Source organism: Caloenas nicobarica, chromosome 12 (genome assembly GCF_036013445.1).
Source record: "Caloenas nicobarica isolate bCalNic1 chromosome 12, bCalNic1.hap1, whole genome shotgun sequence".
Taxonomy (NCBI): domain Eukaryota; kingdom Metazoa; phylum Chordata; class Aves; order Columbiformes; family Columbidae; genus Caloenas; species Caloenas nicobarica.
Genome location: NC_088256.1, coordinates 13,559,883 through 13,577,775, shown reverse-complemented (window position 1 = coordinate 13,577,775; position 17,893 = coordinate 13,559,883). Strand labels below are relative to the sequence as shown.

At 41.8% G+C, this 17,893-nt stretch overlaps 1 protein-coding gene across 6 annotated transcripts in view; it reads left to right on the top strand.

Moving 5' to 3' along the window:
- The window catches only part of TAF1 (TATA-box binding protein associated factor 1), a 33,305-nt gene that overhangs the window by 565 nt on the left and 14,847 nt on the right, over window positions 1–17,893 (top strand). For 2 of the 6 annotated variants that reach the window (XM_065643380.1, XM_065643379.1), the window contains exons 2-23: window positions 498–615; window positions 1,221–1,337; window positions 2,302–2,421; window positions 3,013–3,086; window positions 5,164–5,382; window positions 5,820–6,041; window positions 6,218–6,419; window positions 7,686–7,802; window positions 8,208–8,375; window positions 9,205–9,332; window positions 9,452–9,559; window positions 10,416–10,589; window positions 10,684–10,857; window positions 10,945–11,049; window positions 12,451–12,651; window positions 13,532–13,673; window positions 14,421–14,551; window positions 15,106–15,186; window positions 15,601–15,750; window positions 15,912–16,031; window positions 16,198–16,373; window positions 16,919–17,160. In XM_065643380.1, the coding sequence (XP_065499452.1) occupies window positions 498–615; window positions 1,221–1,337; window positions 2,302–2,421; window positions 3,013–3,086; window positions 5,164–5,382; window positions 5,820–6,041; window positions 6,218–6,419; window positions 7,686–7,802; window positions 8,208–8,375; window positions 9,205–9,332; window positions 9,452–9,559; window positions 10,416–10,589; window positions 10,684–10,857; window positions 10,945–11,049; window positions 12,451–12,651; window positions 13,532–13,673; window positions 14,421–14,551; window positions 15,106–15,186; window positions 15,601–15,750; window positions 15,912–16,031; window positions 16,198–16,373; window positions 16,919–17,160 (3,289 nt within the window). Of the gene's footprint in view, window positions 1–497; window positions 616–1,220; window positions 1,338–2,301; window positions 2,422–2,457; window positions 2,547–2,844; window positions 3,087–5,163; window positions 5,383–5,819; window positions 6,042–6,217; window positions 6,420–7,685; window positions 7,803–8,207; window positions 8,376–9,204; window positions 9,333–9,451; window positions 9,560–10,415; window positions 10,590–10,683; window positions 10,858–10,944; window positions 11,050–12,450; window positions 12,652–13,531; window positions 13,674–14,420; window positions 14,552–15,105; window positions 15,187–15,600; window positions 15,751–15,911; window positions 16,032–16,197; window positions 16,374–16,918; window positions 17,161–17,893 lie in introns of those variants that run through there. The other 4 variants (XM_065643378.1, XM_065643376.1, XM_065643377.1 and 1 more) reach the window with 3 other exon arrangements.

Here is a 17,893-nt window from a genome sequence, read left to right as displayed (position 1 = left end):
TTGCACGATGCTGGAATAAAGCCAGCATGCCAGCAAGAAAAGTGAAAGGCATTATATACAAAACCTTATTGCTACGTTCACACCCTAAAGAGCCAATTGGTTACACATTTGCATATTGCATTACATAATCCTTTTAGCGTATAATGAGCAACATTCAACCAAAATACACTTTATCCAACAGTCTCAAGATACGTGTTAAAGCAAAACTCAACTAATTGTGCAACTTTAAAAGGTCTAAAGCTGCAAGGTCAGTAGTGTCTGTAGTTTGCGATCAGGTGTTTTGCAAGTCACTTTTTGTTATATGAGCAGACCAACCTAAACCTGAAAGGATTTACATATCTTTAGGTTAGCAATTGCAGACAGGGTTCATTCTTTTAAGCCGCGAGAACAGGATGGGCTCCAGGACGGGCCCAAGCAGGTGGTCAGGGGGCTTGGCCCAGCATGTTTGGTGGAGCCGGTGGAATCCCCAAGCTGGAACATGGTTCTGGTCTCTCCAGGAATCCAAGAAGCACCTGGCTGGGCTGGGTGTGCTGGGACTGGGCAACCTGATAACGGAGATCACAGCCAGTGAGGAGGACAGCCCGGAGGCCGATGGAGCCCACCTGGACGAGGAAGGTGAGGCACTGCGGGGCCCTGCAGGGAAAGGACAGAGGGGTTGCAGGACCAGAGCTTTTGCTGGAGAGGAAGAAACGCACCCAGGTTGTCCGGAGCTGCAAGGAATATCGTGATGTTATTATCTAGTCAGAGGCCCTCTGGCAAAGGCCTTGCTGCCTTCTTACCAGAGTGAATCCCACATTATCTTGTGGTCGCTTTTGCACTTGTTCTTTTTCCTTTTTTATAAGGTGTTTTTTGTTTTGTTTTGTTTTTTACTTGTCTCTTCTCCCTCATAAAGAAGTTTATTCCATGTCTTCCCCTTTAGTGCACAGTATTGTTATGTCTCTCTTAGTTCTGAGCTTGTTGAACAGTTTAACTGAGTAAGTGGAAAGTGTTCCTTGTGCTGAAGTTGGTTACTTACCAGTCTTTAGGGGAAATTAAGAGGTCTTGGAGCTTTTGGTTGGAATGAGAAGAAAAATACTCTGATGGGGGATGTTAATCAGATGGTTTTGTTTCTCTAAGAAAGAGAATTATTAGAAAGGATTTATTTGTACAGAGCGAAGTCTGAAGTTAGTATTATATATTAGGATAAAGTTTTGTGTGACTAGATTTCTTTTTTTTCCTAGGCTGGGTTAAGAGCACAGAAGATGCTGTTGATTATTCAGATATTAATGAAGTGGCAGAAGATGAGAGCCGTAGGTATAAGCAGGCCATGGGCAGCCTGCAGCCTGTTCGAAGGCCAGGTAAGTGGGTTTGGTGTTACAGCTCTAGCTGTGGAAGGTATTTTGGGGCAATGGGCCTTGAGAGTCTCTTATACGGGTGACTCTGTGCCTTTTCACGACTTGCTTCAAGAACCCAGTATAAGCTTTTGTGAAACTGTTCACTGGACGAAGCCACTGCTTGATAGCTTCCTTTTTTAAGGAATTAGTTGCTCGTTAGAGTCAAACTATGCTCAGAAGAGAAACCAGGATCTTCCTTTTGCTCTGAAATCACCTGCAGAGAATACCCAATACCTGCTTGTATTTCTAACCTGTGTTCTTAGGAGGAGGGTTATGCAGGAGGCCCAGTGTTCTCAGAGATACTCAGACATAGTGATAAGGTCCTGATGCCTTAGAGAGTCACTTCAGTCTCAATATCTCTCTCCTGTTTTACCCTCAAATTCTTTTTCTGAAATGACTTTCTGCAGAAGGCACTTTGGTTCTTTTGACAGTCTCAGGGATCTCTGTCTGGCCTAGAACAGATTTTAAAAACATGCAGCTTTTCCCTTTCAGTAGCTGCTCATGCACATGTTAAATCTTTGCGTATTGCTTACATCTGCCTTACACTTAACCTTTCTATTGATGTACTGTGGTTAGTGGGATGTAAAGGTGATTTTGGCTTTTAAACCACATTTTTCTTACTTCTTTAGCAGCTTTATTTGCTCTGCAAGGGATGAATAAGGGGAGGTGATATCAGAATATATGTATTAAGTGCTTCAGTCATCTTTCTGTCAGTTTGCTTTTTTCCCTCCTTCCCACTCTTACAAATGAGTTTGTGCAGGAAGCTCAGTTTTGCATCTAGTTACAAAATGAGAATGACCTCCTTACTAGTGAGAAGACATGGCCTTCTCATCAGGTTGGGATGTCTATGAAAGAGTATAAATGGGAAGGGCGCCTGGTTCGCTTTTGCTGTCTGCTTAACATGCAATCTTGTCTCCTGACTGGTTAGATGAAGATGAGGATGATTACGATGCTGACTGTGAAGACATTGATTCCAAGTTGATGCCGCCGCCACCACCACCTCCTGTACCTGGCAAGAAAGAAGATGAAAAGGATGCAGCTGCAACTGGTGAGTGAGGACTTTCTTCTTCTTCTCTGACAATAAGAATGTCTGAAGGAAGCACACGCTGCTGTGTTCATCCTGCGCCAAGCACCACACGTCATCAAAATTCGATCTGCAAACTGCATCTGAAGGTGGGTCTTTGTCCTGATATTAAATATTACAGGATTGTCTGAAATGCAGGGTGAAATATTGTTTCCAGTGGTTGTTAAAATACTGATATTGACAATGAAACTGCTTTTTTATCTCATCCTCTCAGTTGTGGCTGGGAAATTCACCTGGAATGAAAGGTTAAACCAGAATGGTACTCATAACACCTGCAGAGGCTTAATTTTTGCATAACTTGGTATAAACGGTAGATGTGTCATTATCGGGTTGTACTAGGGTACAGGAAGGAACCTGTTTGTTTATAAGGTGCTTGTTCTGTTGTAGTATCTGAAGATGGAGACGGTATCATTTTGCCCTCCATCATTGCTCCTTCCTCTGCTGCCTCCGACAAGGTGGATTTCAGCAGCAGCTCTGATTCTGAGTCAGAGATGGGACCTCAAGAAGCCAGGCAGGCAGAATCCAAGGAAGGCAAACTCACACTTCCTCTTGCAGGAATCATGCAGCGAGATGCTACCAAACAGTTGCCAAGTGTTACAGAGCTCTTCCCGGAATTTCGACCAGGCAAGGTATTGTAAGAGATACGTGGAAGTGGCAGAAACTGTATCATGTAAGCCCTCTAAACATGACTCGTATAGTACTAAGGGTATGTAGTAAGTAATCGTATAGATGTTCTTGCTCACCTCTATACTTTCTGTAGTTCCTATGTACTGCTGTTTCCAGACTGTGTAACATGTAATGCTTTTCCTGCCATTTGCAGGAGCTTCTTAAAAGGCGTCATATAAATCCGGGTGTGAAATAATGTCTTGCTGTTCTAGGAGATCATAGCACAGGCCTGTTGATTTATGAAAATTGTTTTTCTGAGGTAGTAGAGAATACTTTTGCCAAATGAATAAAAACCATGATGCTAATCTGTCTGCTTTCTGGCAAATGTTTGCTTCTCCTTTCATGCTGTCCTGAACTTGGTGTCTTCTTGAAACAATTTGTGATCTGTATCCTTTACTTAATCCTCCCTCAAAACTGCTCTGAGTAAGGAACAGAAATTAGCTCAGTAACAAGTTGGTTGATCTTTTTTTTGCACAAAGTGAATTGATTACAATACTTTCCTAAATTCTCCCAAGTAACAAATGTAGTTGATGTTTTTCAATAATTATTTTGAAAGTTTTAAAACTATCAAGAGGAGAGGAAACATGGGAGGGGAAGGGGAATAGAGATGAACTTATAGTTGCCAAACAGATTGTTTTGAGTCGGGATAACTTGTTTTTGTGTGTGCCTCCATCACAGGCTTTGTGTAAGGAGCTGAGCAATTTGCATAATTAAATGTCATGTTTTAATGATTTAGCTAACGTCTATTAGAAGTCAAGGTGAGGCTCTAGCACAGAAGTTAGCCTTCTAGGTGCTCTCTTGACTTTTGCAAATTTGGCGTTTCCTGTGTTACTGTGTTTTGTATCAGTTGGTGTGTTCGTTTCTTTGGTGTTCAACATGTAATGTCAGGGACTGGTTCGGTGTTGAACGTGCCCAGTGGGTGCAGGAGTCAGTGCAAGCTGTTAATGCTGAGCACTTCTCGTAATTAATTCATGAGCACTAGAGCTGTTGAAGCCTGAAATCCTGTAGATTTCGCTGTTGGTGTCTGAGAATGCTCATGTTAGTGTAGCAGTGTTTTTCTTGGTGAAACCACTTAAAATAGCATGTGGAGAAGCAGACTTTGTGTTTTCATTAAACTGTTAGCAGCTTGACTATGTCAGAGACCTTTGCTCTTGGTGAAAGGTCATTGAAACTGGCTGAAGGATTCGGAAGTAATCTGGGGGAAATTTGGGAAGAAAGATAACATGGATGTCGGCAGAGTTGGACAGAGTGGTCATACAAACCTTATTTAATTTGGGGATTAGCATAACAGATTAACAGGGAACATTAATAGGATGTCTCTTTACAAGTCTTTGGTTCTAATTCCTGTTTCCTAAATCTGTCAGTTAATTGGGGGTAATGCTTTCGCTCTTTACAAGAGCGCTGTGAAGAAACAATTGTCAGTACTTAAAAACCAGCAATCATAATCATAGAAGAAACAGAAGAGAAAGTTTATCATTCTCATTAGTTCAGGTTTTGGAGATGTGCAGTATGCATGTAGGGGAACTGCATTATGATGGAAATAAAAATGAGTGTATTATTTCTGGACCATGGTATTTATTTTTATCTGTTTGCTTAAGAAATCTCTACTTTATATAAGTGTCTCCTAGCTTTACCTCTTTTGCTAATAATTTTGTCAACTCTTCAGTCTCCACGTGTCTTTCTGAAAGTTGTGGATTGTTCAAAATGAAAATAGTCATTTCCAGGTGGTGTCTTATCATGTGTCCAATAGGTAAAGGCAATCGTTCTTCCCTCTGAGTTTGTGTCTGAAATGAGGAATAAATCATTTTGAAAGGGAAGGATCTATCAAACAGATGGATCAGAAACTTTTTTACCAGGTATAACCAAGAGATTGTTGATCGATTGCATCAGTGGTTGGGATTGTAGTACAGGCCAGGCTTCTGAATTTCAGAGTTCTCTCTTCATTACTGCTTTTCAGGTGAGGGAAAGACAGACAAGCATTCCAGAGTGGTGGTGTTTTGTTTTTTTTTCTTCTGACTGTCTTTTTTTTTCCTATTCTAGGTGCTGCGTTTCCTGCGTCTCTTTGGCCCTGGAAAGAACGTTCCATCCGTTTGGCGTAGTGCCCGAAGGAAACGCAAGAAGAAACATCGGGAGTTGGCACAAGAAGTGCAGATAAAGGAGGGTGAAGTTGTAGTTGAGAGTGGAATGGAAGGAAAATCTCCTTGGGAATATGAGTTTGCTGCTCCTCCCCCTCCTGAGCAGTGCCTTTCAGATGATGAGGTGGGATATCTGAGACTTAGAGAGGGTCGCCGGCTAGCACTGGGGGTAGTAGTGGATTGGACAGCAACTTTGAGAGTAAACAGATTTTCCTCCAAAATAAAACTGGAGGACAGGGTTGGCCTGTATTCCAGCTGTGCAGAAGCTCTTCTCCAGGTACTAGTCAGTGACTTCAGGTGGTTGCTTCTTGCTGAGAAGGCTGCGTCCGTGGTACAGGATCAATAGGAGAGCTTATCTTCTTTGTATGACGAAGAAATCTCTGTGTTCTTGGAAGTCTAATTGCAGAACATTCTTAAGGCAGCTAGTAAGTATGGAAGAGCACTTCTTAGAAATACTTTTCTTCTCTGAGAATAAGCTGGGAAACTTGGAAGGAAGAAACCTCTTACTGACGCTTAGGGTAGAGCATCAGTGTAACCATTCCCTCCTTTGCTGTGCTCCAGATTACCATGATGGCACCTGTGGAATCCAAATTTTCCCAGTCAACTGGTGATATAGACAAAGTGACAGATACAAAGCCTAAAGTGGCAGAATGGCGCTATGGGCCAGCACAGCTCTGGTATGATATGCTGGGGATCCCTGAAGATGGCAGTGGATTTGATTATGGTTTCAAGCTGAAAGAGAAGAAGAAGGAGCAGGAGATTAAAGGACACACAGATGAGGTGGTGAGAGGGGAACTGTTGGGGAAGGTGTGGAGATTTGGGAATTGCTGCACAATGAGAGTTTGGTGATGAGCCAGTGCATGATTGTGCACCATGCAAAATGAGACTTTAATTTTTCTCGTTTAGTTTGAAAGTGTAAAGTCAATGCAGGTCTTCAAGCAACTATTCTTTCCTTCCAGGATGCAGGGTCGATGGATGAGAAGGATGATCTGCTGGCCGATGAGCACTTCCTTATGGTGACACAGCTCCAATGGGAGGATGATGTGATCTGGAATGGAGAAGACGTCAAGCACAAAGGGACGAAGACACAGCGGGCAAGTTTGGCAGGCTGGCTGCCATCCAGCATGACTAGAAATGCCACTGCGTACAATGCCCAACAAGGTAATCAATGGTCTGATAGGAATTGTACTTGCTGTAGTTGAGCTGACTCATTGCATGCTTTCGTCTCAAATACAGAACATAATTCTTCATGTCAGGGAATGTTTTTTGGCAAAATCACAGTTCCATTCAGAATTTCGAGACACCTTCTTTCTGAAAACAGAAGTAGGTCCCTTCTGTTAAAGAAAATACTGTGGCTTTCTTCTCTCTATGTGGAATACCAGATGCTAGATCAACCTATATTAGTAGCAAGCAGTGCTGCTTGTTTATGATGTCTGCTGTTTATAGGCCAATAGAATCTTCTTTATATGTTGTGGTTTTTTTGATTGGAAGAATTGTGTAAAAGTCTGAAGTTTCTCCTGAACTGATAATGGTATTCTGTTTTTCCTAGATAGGAAGTAACAATTCTTGCAAGCCTCAGACTTCTTTTAGACACAGATGCATTTTAAATTTAAATTGCTTGTGTAGAATGAATCTTTATTGTCTGTTAGGCATCTTTTCCTGCTTCTACAAGGAAAGACTAATGGTAATGTCAGATCTTTATTGGTTACTACTGTCAATCCTTTACTGTTCAGCTATGAGTACAACACACTCTGAGGAGCTGGGCAGGTAAATTGGAAATAGCTTTTTGTAATAATTTTCATTTCAGCACAGTTACGCCTGGGCTATCCAGGTCTTGGCTCACTGTGTTTGAGTCTCAATCAAAAGCTGTAGTAGCATGTTAAAAGTGGTTGGTCTGCTCACGTGTTAGGTCTTACACCTTCCAGAAGCATTAACTTAAGTGACATAAGTGACATGTGAGCGTAGGTAAGTTGGTCTGCCCCCTGGGAAAAGCTGCATCCACAGAAGGATCCCTTGAGCTCTGCTTGGCCATGCTTTTTTTTTATGACAGTTTGACATAAGACAGGAAACTGCTGGAGGCCAGACCAGTTGTTCTGTCAACGGCAGGTCTCTGCTCAAGGCCTCTCACTTTTATAGGGACCGTGCAGAAATGCGCCACAAGCATTGCCATGCAGCATATGCAAAGCAAGCCAAACATAACTTCGAAGAGGCTGCAGACTCCAGCACCAAGCTGTGGGTGAACATGTTTTTCTAAGTCTTGCCTGTACTAATGACACACGACACTCTCTGTGACATGAGCAGTTGGCCCATCCTGGTTCAGGCTGGAATTCTCTCTCTGTGCAACCTCCAAGTCCTGATTTAAGGCAGCGCAATGCCCCTGAACCCTCCCACTCAAACTAACCTTACTTTTGTTTTTCTTTTCTCTAGGTTTGAACCGTAGTGGCTCTTTGCTCAATCCACCAATTCCACTAGTGCAGAAACCAAATGTAGCAGGAGTCCTCGGTATAGCAAAGGGCAAAGAAAAGCAGGTCCCTGAACAGCAAGGTAACGGGGATGTCAGTCTCTGGCCTATGAGGAGGCGTATGTGACGCATGTTTCTGTATAGACTTGTGTTCTGTGTAATAGCAGGGTCCTTTTTTTGGCAACAAGGTGTACAGAAAAGAGATACTTGTTTGCTCTAAAACCTGTTAGAGGCCTTATTTCATTCTTGGAGGTTCTCTTTGTTTCAGCTGAACAAAATCTCTAAGCATTGGTAAATCTGAGACTTGGGGCTCTGTTTCCTCTTTGCTTCCAAGATGAGTTTTCTTTTGCCTTTTAGAGGTCCTGCCTCAGAAAGCCCTGAAAGATGTGGAAGGTTGAGGGAACAGGATGTGGGGATGAGCTCTGAAGGGGTTTTCTGCCAAGGTAGTGTATAAAACTGTTAAGGATTGTGCCTTGTGATTGTTGCAGTTTCCCTGGATGAAGACAAGCCCTGGTACTCTATTTTCCCAATTGATAATGAAGAGTTAGTATATGGTCGTTGGGAAGACAACATCATCTGGGATGATCAAGCAATGGAAACCTACTTGGTTCCCCCTGTCTTAACACTTGATCCAAATGATGAAAACATAATTCTAGGTATGTTTGTGGCATCCAGAAATTTTACTCAAATGGGAAAAGACAAGAGGAAACGGAAGCAGGGATTTCTGCTCACACTGTAATGGAACTAAATGGACTGGGACCTTTCCTTTTTCTGGCTTTTGAAGATAATTTGCAAGTAATCAAAGGCCTAAGCAGAAGGTGGCAACACTAATAATTCTAATGGTGCGGTATATACTTTCAGCTCCCAAGTTAAAAGCAGTAACAGGAGAGTAAAATTTAATGTCCTGAAACTTAAATTTAACATAATTAATCTGACTCTTGGTGTGTTTAGAAGCAACTGTCTTAATTTTACTTGCATGCATGTTGGTTTGAAGAGGAAAGGTAGAGAAGTAAACCAGAAACCAGTCCGTGCCGTTCTCAGCATGGTTTGTATTCAAAGCCTGAAGCAGCAGATTCCTTAAGCCTCTTTCAGGCTACAGTAATGACACATGGGAGCAGGGACTCTGCATAATACCTGTCAGCATTATTGTTGCTGCTGCGAACTTACTATTCCTGGAGTTTGATTTGAATGTACTCCCTGCTTACATTGCTACAAGCTGGAGAGACTTTTGTCTTACTTGGGACCACTAAATTCACTGCTTTCTCTTAGATCTGTGTGTTGGTAATCTTCAGGCAGCCTAATGTAATTTAAGGATAGGCATGTATGGAGGAAAAGGGAGAGGAGTGTAGAGGGAGGACAGTCACCCCAGAAACTGAACAAAAAGGCTAAAATGTGTGAACCAAGCTGCAGCTGAGTGGGAGGTTACAGTGCTGAAAAGGGAACCCTGGGACAAGCGTCCTATGGTGTGATTGTTTGTGTTTTTAGAAATTCCTGATGAAAAGGAAGAAATGACTTTGAACTCTCCATCCAAGGAGAACAAGAAAGAATCTTCTTTAAAGAAGAGTCGAATCCTGTTGGGAAAAACAGGTGTCATCAAGGAAGAACCACAGCAGGTCAGCGTAAGCTTTAGCACCTTGCAGGTTGGGAAAGATGTGGAAGGAGGTTTGTTTGGTGGTGTTGCTGTTTTTTTTTTTTTTTGACACCTCTCTCTCTGTGTTTAAAATTGAATTAGAACATGTCTCAGCCAGAGGTGAAGGATCCCTGGAACCTCTCCAATGATGAGTTTTACTACCCCAAACAGCAAGGACTTCGAGGAACCTTTGGAGGCAACATCATTCAGGTAGTCAGAGCAGCATTTGCTGCAGAGTGAGAGATAGAGTGTCTTGGTAGGAGGCTTCTAGCTGAGGGTATGATTTAGGATTTGTAGAAAAACAGAATTTAGATTACAGCAGGTCAGTTAAGTGTTCATGAAAGAAATTGAAATTTTTTTAATTAAAATTATTAGAAAGGATTTTGAACTAACCTGTCTTGATTGCCACATCAAACTGACGTTTAGTTTGTATAATAGATCTTCCTGTATCGTACTTGCTGTGCTTTTGTTTGGTGTCTCTCTCTGTATTACTTTTTCTGAAGCAGAAGTGTGGGGGGGAAGCGGTGCAGATAGTCAAGAGGTGAGGCTGTACTTCTGCTACTAGTGTGTGTTTTAGTCTGGATATTATAAAAATTATTTGGGTAATGATGAATTTGAACTACTGCCCACTAGCCCTAGGTGAAGAGGTGATATTTTTTTCCTCCTTCATTGTGGTATTCAGTGGCCTCTTCTAAAATCTTGTCTCATTCCAGCCCCTTCTGTAATGGCAAAAATGTATGTAATTCCAAATGCACTTCTATCCTACTGAAAGGGATAATGGCTTTGTATGCTCCTAGTTAAGAAAAAAAAATTTCTCTCATTGGGTACCGTTTGAAATAGTAAAATTAAAGTAGTCTCTCTACAGAAAGATCTATATATGAACCAAAGCACTTTCTGTCAAAAAGCAGCATATATGATAAAAAGTGAATTTCAGTGCAGTAGTAGTACTGCTAGCAGACCTAAAAATATTACTAGCTTCTGTTATGTGAGAGTTAGCAGCGTAGGAGCGTGATCTTGGCTTTGAGATGATGTGTCATTCTTAACACACATTTTGTTCCTGTGTTAGCACTCCATCCCAGCGGTGGAACTTCGCCAGCCATTCTTTCCCACCCATATGGGTCCTATGAAGCTCCGACAATTTCATCGGCCTCCCCTGAAGAAATACTCTTTTGGCGCCTTGTCCCAACCAGGGCCCCATGCTGTGCAACCTCTGCTGAAGCACATAAAGAAGAAAGCCAAGGTACAGTTATTTGTATCTGATGTCTGCTGTGGCTCCGTTTGCCCAGCAGATCCATTTGTGCTGTTTTCCTAACACTGGCTTTTCACCGGCACAGATGAGAGAGCAGGAGCGCCAGGCTTCTGGCGGGGGTGAAATGTTCTTCATGCGCACACCACAGGATCTAACTGGCAAGGATGGAGATCTCATCCTTGCTGAATACAGTGAGGAAAATGCCCCTTTAATGATGCAGGTGGGCATGGCAACAAAGATTAAAAATTACTACAAAAGGGTGAGTATAGACGTTTTGCTTTTGAACAGTGATTTTTTTCTTCTGCCTCTCACTGAGTGCTAACTGCGCCTTCATTGCATGTTGCAGAAACCTGGCAAAGATCCGGGAGCTCCAGACTGTAAATATGGAGAGACTGTTTATTGCCACACTTCTCCCTTCCTGGGTTCTCTGCATCCAGGCCAGTTACTGCAGGTGAGAAAAGCAAGCATAAGAAGACAGAAAAGTTGAACGTGGAGTAATAGGCAGAATATTTCATGCCCTGTTTATTGAGTCACAAATAATGCTCAACTTCCAAAAACATGGATTCAGTTTCATTTCCATTTTAAGTCTGTTTACTGATAATAATTCAGTTCTTGGCTTTTTTTTTAGTATCTCTCTTGTATGTTTTTCAAAATCGTAGGAATGATAGGAATTGCAGGAAATGAATTTTTGCTACTTTGCTTTGTAATAGCATTAGAAACACTGTGAGAGAGGACTGAGTGGAAGGCCAAAGCTGCCTGAATGTTGGGGAGGTCAGTAAATAGGTGTTGCAGGGGGTAAAAACCATGGATTTATAACGGTCCAGGATGTGTGAACAAAACCTTCAGTGGACTTTCTGAGAATTGCACTGCTAGTTGTCTGGTAGGTGCCAGTTACTACTCAGGTGTGTAGACTTCTGCTTTTATGAGGCTTTCTCTGTTGTTGAAATACATACAGTTGAGATGAGGAGAGGAATTTAAAATGTTGTAAGGACCACCTGTCTACAAAATCCATAATAAATGTAAAAATAAATCTATTTCAGTTAATGCTAGCTGCTCTTGCTGCCGCAATAATTCCATCCATGCTGTACCACAGGAAAAAAGCAAGGTGAAGGTTGATATTGGAGATTAATCACAGAACTGTCAGCGCTAATAATTCAAGCCTGAGAGGACTTCATAATGGATAAAACAGGACTTCTGGAAAGTTTGAAGTGAGGACAGGGCCATCTCAGGGCAAACTTTGCCACGTGGATGGTGGTAGTGAGAGAGTAGCAGTGGGTAAGGCTTGTGGAAGCCCTGCGGGTGGAGAAAACCCTTTATAGAAGAGAATGGTCTTTCCAGTTCCACACAGTCCAGTGCCTCCTTGGTACTAGTTTAAACTGTCTTACCTTTAAATGCTGAACTCTGCTGCTCTCTGCTTTTCTGGTAAGGTTCTTACAAACTACTCCTTCCCTGAGCAAAGTCTTCAGCCCTTGCTTCTGTTGCCTTCTCCCATTCCCAGACTCCGTGTGTGTCCCAGGCTGGTTTCTGTGGCTATAGTGTTCTTCTGCATATGTGTTCTTTCTTTCCCTTCTTAAAGTACGTCCTTAAAGGTCAGTCCAAAGAGCCTTTCAGACTCTCTCTGCACTCGTTCTAGGTTTTCTTATGCTTTTGTGCTTCATCCTTGGTTATTCTCTGCGTAAGCAAGGAATGTTCTGACTGCACATCTACATATATTGGGATATAAGTGATGGTGTACTATTGGAATGACTGGGGGTTTTTTAACATCTTTTTTGTAGATTAAGTTACAGAAAATTTGATCAACCTGACTTGACCCGAACCTGACTTTCAAACTTTGATTTTTTTCTTGTATTAGGCATTTGAAAACAACCTTTTCCGGGCCCCTATCTATTTGCATAAGATGCCTGAAACAGATTTCCTGATTATCCGGACACGACAAGGCTATTATGTTCGAGAATTAGTGGATATTTTTGTAGTTGGTCAGGAGTGCCCGCTTTATGAAGTACCTGGCCCCAACTCTAAACGAGCTAACACCCACATCAGAGATTTTCTGCAGGTATGTGATAAGAGACAATTTGGGGATCTGAGGGGTCTTTGGAGAAAGCCCATGGCATAGGCACGGGCCTGACATGGACAGCCGCGGTTTGAGAGGTTCATTGCCCTGCTATGGCTCCTCTTTTTTGTTTTGTTTTGTGTTTTTTATTTTGTTGTGAGATGAGAGCACTACAAGATTTGGATGTTAACCACACAGACCACTTTGCTTGTCAGTTAACCAATGATTTAAAGCATGCTGCTTCTGTTCACTTGCATCCTAACTGATAAGTATATGATGGAGGCTTTTTATTAGCCAAAATAAAAGGTTATAAGATTATATAAAAGTGCAGGAAACTGAATAAATTAGAATGAACTTTGAAGTGGTTGTGCTTTATAAAATGACAGTTACGTGGGTTTTACTAAGAGGCAATTAAGGGATCTTATCACAGTCCTATTACATAGCACAGACTTAGAGTTGCTTGATAGGTCTTTTTTTATTTGCTACATCTTAAGGCAGTTAAGCTTTGGAACTGTCACAGACCACTCAAATAAATATCCCGAAATTTAGATTTTGGAGAAAATGTCTAGAAATCTACTGTCAGTTTAATTCAAAATTATAACTCAAGAGGTATTTGTAGTTCAAGTTTCTGTACCAAAGCTTGAACATTTCTAATATGGTAATACAAAATTTCTAGGCAAATATTTTTCCACATCTCATTCTCGAAAATATCTGAACCTGAAGCAGACATGTGGCTTGGAAAAGTTAGTAAGTAAATTTATAAGAAACAATGGGTTTTAAGTAGGAAGTCTGAAGCAGTCACTAGAAACAGCACTGTCTATATTGTCTTTGCAGGTTTGTTGTATTTTTTCTTTGGATGTCACAAATGAGTCATATTTTGTAGGTTTTTATTTATCGCCTCTTCTGGAAAAGCAGAGACCGTCCTCGGAGAATTCGCATGGAGGATATCAAGAAGGCCTTTCCCTCACACTCGGAGAGTAGCATCCGAAAGCGGCTAAAGCTTTGTGCTGATTTCAAACGCACAGGTATTTAAAGTTTTTATGTGTCGGTCAGTTATTCTTTGCTGCTCTTGGAGTTTCCAAGAGAGCAGGAGGACACAGCATTGCCTCCTCATAAATGGTTTTTGAAAACATCTATTTGAAGAACTGAAATGTAATCTGATATTTTTTTGTTCTAATTTTTACGAATGTGCGCTTTCTTTTGGCACAAGTCTGCTTGATGGTGATAAATAACTACAGTTTGGGCATATTTTTTTTTAATATCTCTTTGGACAATGGTTTACTCGTAAGTAACAATGTCCAACACCAACACACAGACATTCCCTCCCCTCTGTGTATGGCTATGTTGTGTTTTCCAAGCAAATGCATGCCAGTAGAAGCTTGTCCCATCTTCATGAGTCCCATAGTGCTCTGAGAGCTGGAGTTCTGATTTTTGTGTATGCAGAATGATAAACAGGTTGCAATACAACCACAGGGAAAAGTAGTTTGAGGTGAGGAAGTGAAAGATGGATTAGATGCTTTTTGGAATGTAGTTTATACATTGAATGAGCATGAATGTATGAGAGTTTCCTGATATAACACACTGAGTTAGGAGATGTTGATTTAGACATGCAGAATGAAAAAGCCTGTCACTTTTAGTGGTCTAAGTGTCACAGATTTGTCATACTTGCTACTTTTGCCAGCCTTGCAGCAAATCTTGAAATACAGTTAGGATTATGATGGCATCCAACATTTGTGGGAAACTAATCAGTGTTTGATCTGTGCATTTTTCAGGGATGGACTCAAACTGGTGGGTTTTAAAGCCAGATTTCAGATTGCCAACAGAGGAAGAGATCAGAGCGATGGTGTCCCCGGAACAGTGCTGTGCTTATTACAGCATGATTGCAGCTGAGCAGCGACTGAAGGTAAATGGTCCTTGGAGGCTGTAAGGCAAGTTACTGGCAAGTGAAGGGTGAGGCGAGGTAACACCTTCTGCCTGAAGCTGATTTTGCTGTAAATTAGGAAAATTAGGCCCTGACTACTGGGCAGCTTGCTAAGTTTTCTGCTCTGTAAAAAGGGAGTTAAATTCTTGAAGGGAGAGACATTATATTCTTACCACCTATGATCTAGATATTGAGTTAGCTATGCTCAGAGGTAGTAAAGGGAAGGTATGAGAAAGGGCTTATGTTTCTACCTGGAGCTCTACAGCAGAAAGTAACCAGTATGTGGCTATGGGAGAGACTGGTTATTTTTTTGAAGCCAAATGCAATATTTAGTTATGGAGTTTTGTCAAAATAGTGGGCAGTTTGATGTCTGTGATACTGTAGGTCACAGTGAATTTTGCAAACAAGTGTCTGTGGAAGCGTGCTTGTTCAGCATGACAAATCTCCACAGGAGATTCATAATACACTTCTAGTTCTCTCTCCAGTAACCTTTTTAAGACTTCAGGTTCTCATTTTTTCCTAATATTTCTCTGCAGGATGCAGGTTATGGGGAGAAATCCTTCTTTGCGCCGGAAGAGGAGAATGAAGAGGATTTCCAAATGAAGATTGATGATGAGGTACTGTCAGAGTGATGTATGAGTATGCATGCCAATATATAAATCTGCATGGCAGGAGAGAAATGAGATCTTTAAATATAAAGGACATATGTAAAGTAGGATTCAGTAGATCAAACATTCTTGTGACTTTCCTGGGTACTCTGCTGCCAAGCTTACACCTGTGTTTGGGGATCCTTCTTGCCATGTCCTTTCAGGATGAGGCTTTTTGCCTTAAATGCCTTTTGTGAGTTGTCTAGCACCTTGTTTCTTCTTAGAGGTTTTATCAGGGCTGCTAAAGGATCAAGAAGTGGAATTGACCCTCATTATGACCACTGAAAAGTTCTCAGTATGACTGGAAGAATACAAAATATAAAGCTTGGAATTCTGCTTGACAGTGTCAGGATTGTGAGGACATGTTTCTCTTCTTGCTGGCAGGTGCGCACAGCTCCGTGGAACACCACACGAGCCTTCATTGCTGCTATGAAGGGCAAGTGCCTCCTAGAAGTGACTGGTGTAGCAGATCCTACTGGTTGTGGTGAAGGATTTTCTTATGTGAAGATTCCAAACAAACCAACTCAGCAGAAGGTACAGTTCCCAAGGTTGGGTCGGACAAGGAGCAGTAACTGGAAAGTCATGTAAGAGAAATGGATTAAATATGGGGCATTAGGAAGAGAAAATATCTGAAGATGAGCCTAGGAAAGACTATTATGTGATGACATTAATAGGCTGCACCTTCCTCTGAACAGGATGATAAAGAACCTCAGCCAGTGAAAAAGACAGTGACTGGGACAGATGCTGATCTGCGACGACTTTCTCTCAAAAATGCCAAACAGCTTCTGCGTAAATTTGGAGTGCCCGAAGAAGAGGTGAGCAGGTTGCAGAGTTCTCTTCACTAACAGATTCAGCAGCTGGAGGTGAAAGGGACATAAACGTATCTACTCTGACTTTGTGTGTAATGGACTTGAAATCCACAGTCAGCTGCCTCAGTTGTATATCTCTAAAGCCATTTCTAGTCCATCTTCCTCTTTCCAGATAAAGAAGTTGTCCCGGTGGGAAGTGATCGATGTGGTACGTACGATGTCCACAGAGCAGGCTCGTTCGGGGGAAGGTCCTATGAGCAAATTTGCACGTGGGTCTCGGTTTTCTGTAGCAGAACATCAGGAGAGATACAAAGAAGAGTGTCAGCGCATCTTTGATTTACAAAATAAGTAAGTTCTTATCCAGTGTTTACAGCCTTGAACTCCACCCAGTCCCCACCTTAAAAAGTCCAGAACTATGTGTGCCTGGGGCTCACTGATATGTGATGGTAAAGATGTTGATTCAACTGGTTGGGCCCACAAAATCCAGCACTGAGAAAGAGAGTTTGGCCCTTAATAGAAACTTCTGGGTTAGCCTTACTGTCTTGGTGGCACAGACCTTTTGGAAAGGTAGAATGATTTTCATAGTCTGCCATGAGGTGTTCTGCTGTCCACTGATCAATAGTTCACCACCCTGGGGGAGCAAATATAGTACTGTTGATGAAGAGATCAACTTGGAAAAGATTGGCTTGGAGCAATTGATCTTTTGGACATGGGGATTACAGGAGGACTGAGGAGGGAATATATTATGCCTATTCTTGTAGTAGTGATTTGCAACATTAATTTTCAAACCTTTGTGTGATTTTTACCTTTGTATTTCTGTGAAGGTAACAGGCTGGTTTGCTTTTTTTTGGGTGGGGGGACCTAACTGACTTTCAAGGTTCCTCCTGTTTCAGGGTTCTGGAATCTACTGAGATCTTGTCAACAGACACGGATAGCAGCTCAGCTGAAGACAGTGACTTTGAAGAGATGGGAAAGAATATTGAGAATATGTTACAGAACAAGAAAACTAGTTCTCAGCTCTCTCGGGAAAGAGAAGAGCAGGAACGAAAGGAATTGCAAAGGATGCTCCTGGGAGAAGACAGTGGCAATGACAAAGAGAGGGGCAAAAAGGACAGGAGAGACAAAAAGGGGCTATGTAAGTAACTGCAACCACCAGAATGTGTCTGGGAAGGGATGCAGAACTTAGTGTCAGGCTGCAAAATGTGCTGATCTGGCCTCTCAGAGGCGAGTGTGGATTCCTCATAGGGAGAATATACAAACATCCTTGTCTGGGGCTTCTTTCTTCTCCTGAGCAGTTAGTGGCTGAAAATGCATTTAAAGTGTTTTCTTTGCCCCATAGCTTTGCTTATTTTGAACTATAAACTCTGTTATTATTTTAGATATACACTGCTGCTTGCTGATTAAGTTTTCCTTTTTTTGGAGGGGGGATGGGGGTTGTTTTTGAGTAGTTTTCTCGAGAAGTGTTCACAAATAGTTCCTGCAACTTATGGTACTCTAATTGGATCTTGTGTGTAAACACAGCCATGTATATGAAACAGAGGCACAATATGTAGACTGATAGCAGTGTCTGTTATACTGTGTGCTGTAGCAGCATGTTTGGGAGGTAACTGGGCAGCTGCCCAATTTGGATCTCCAGGAGACGCGTTTAAGTGCATTCCAAAAGAGAACTTGACAGATCCCTAACTGGCAGGTAAAAGTGTTTGAACTTGGGCACCTTGTTGACTGTAGCTGTTCTGGCTTTATAATCCATGTGGATAATATAGCAGTTTACCTTCGTTTCAGAGTGATACATGTCACAGTAAGAGAACATGAAAAAGCAAGGGAGAGACTTTTATTGCTTAGGTTTTCCTGAATTTATGTCTTCCAAG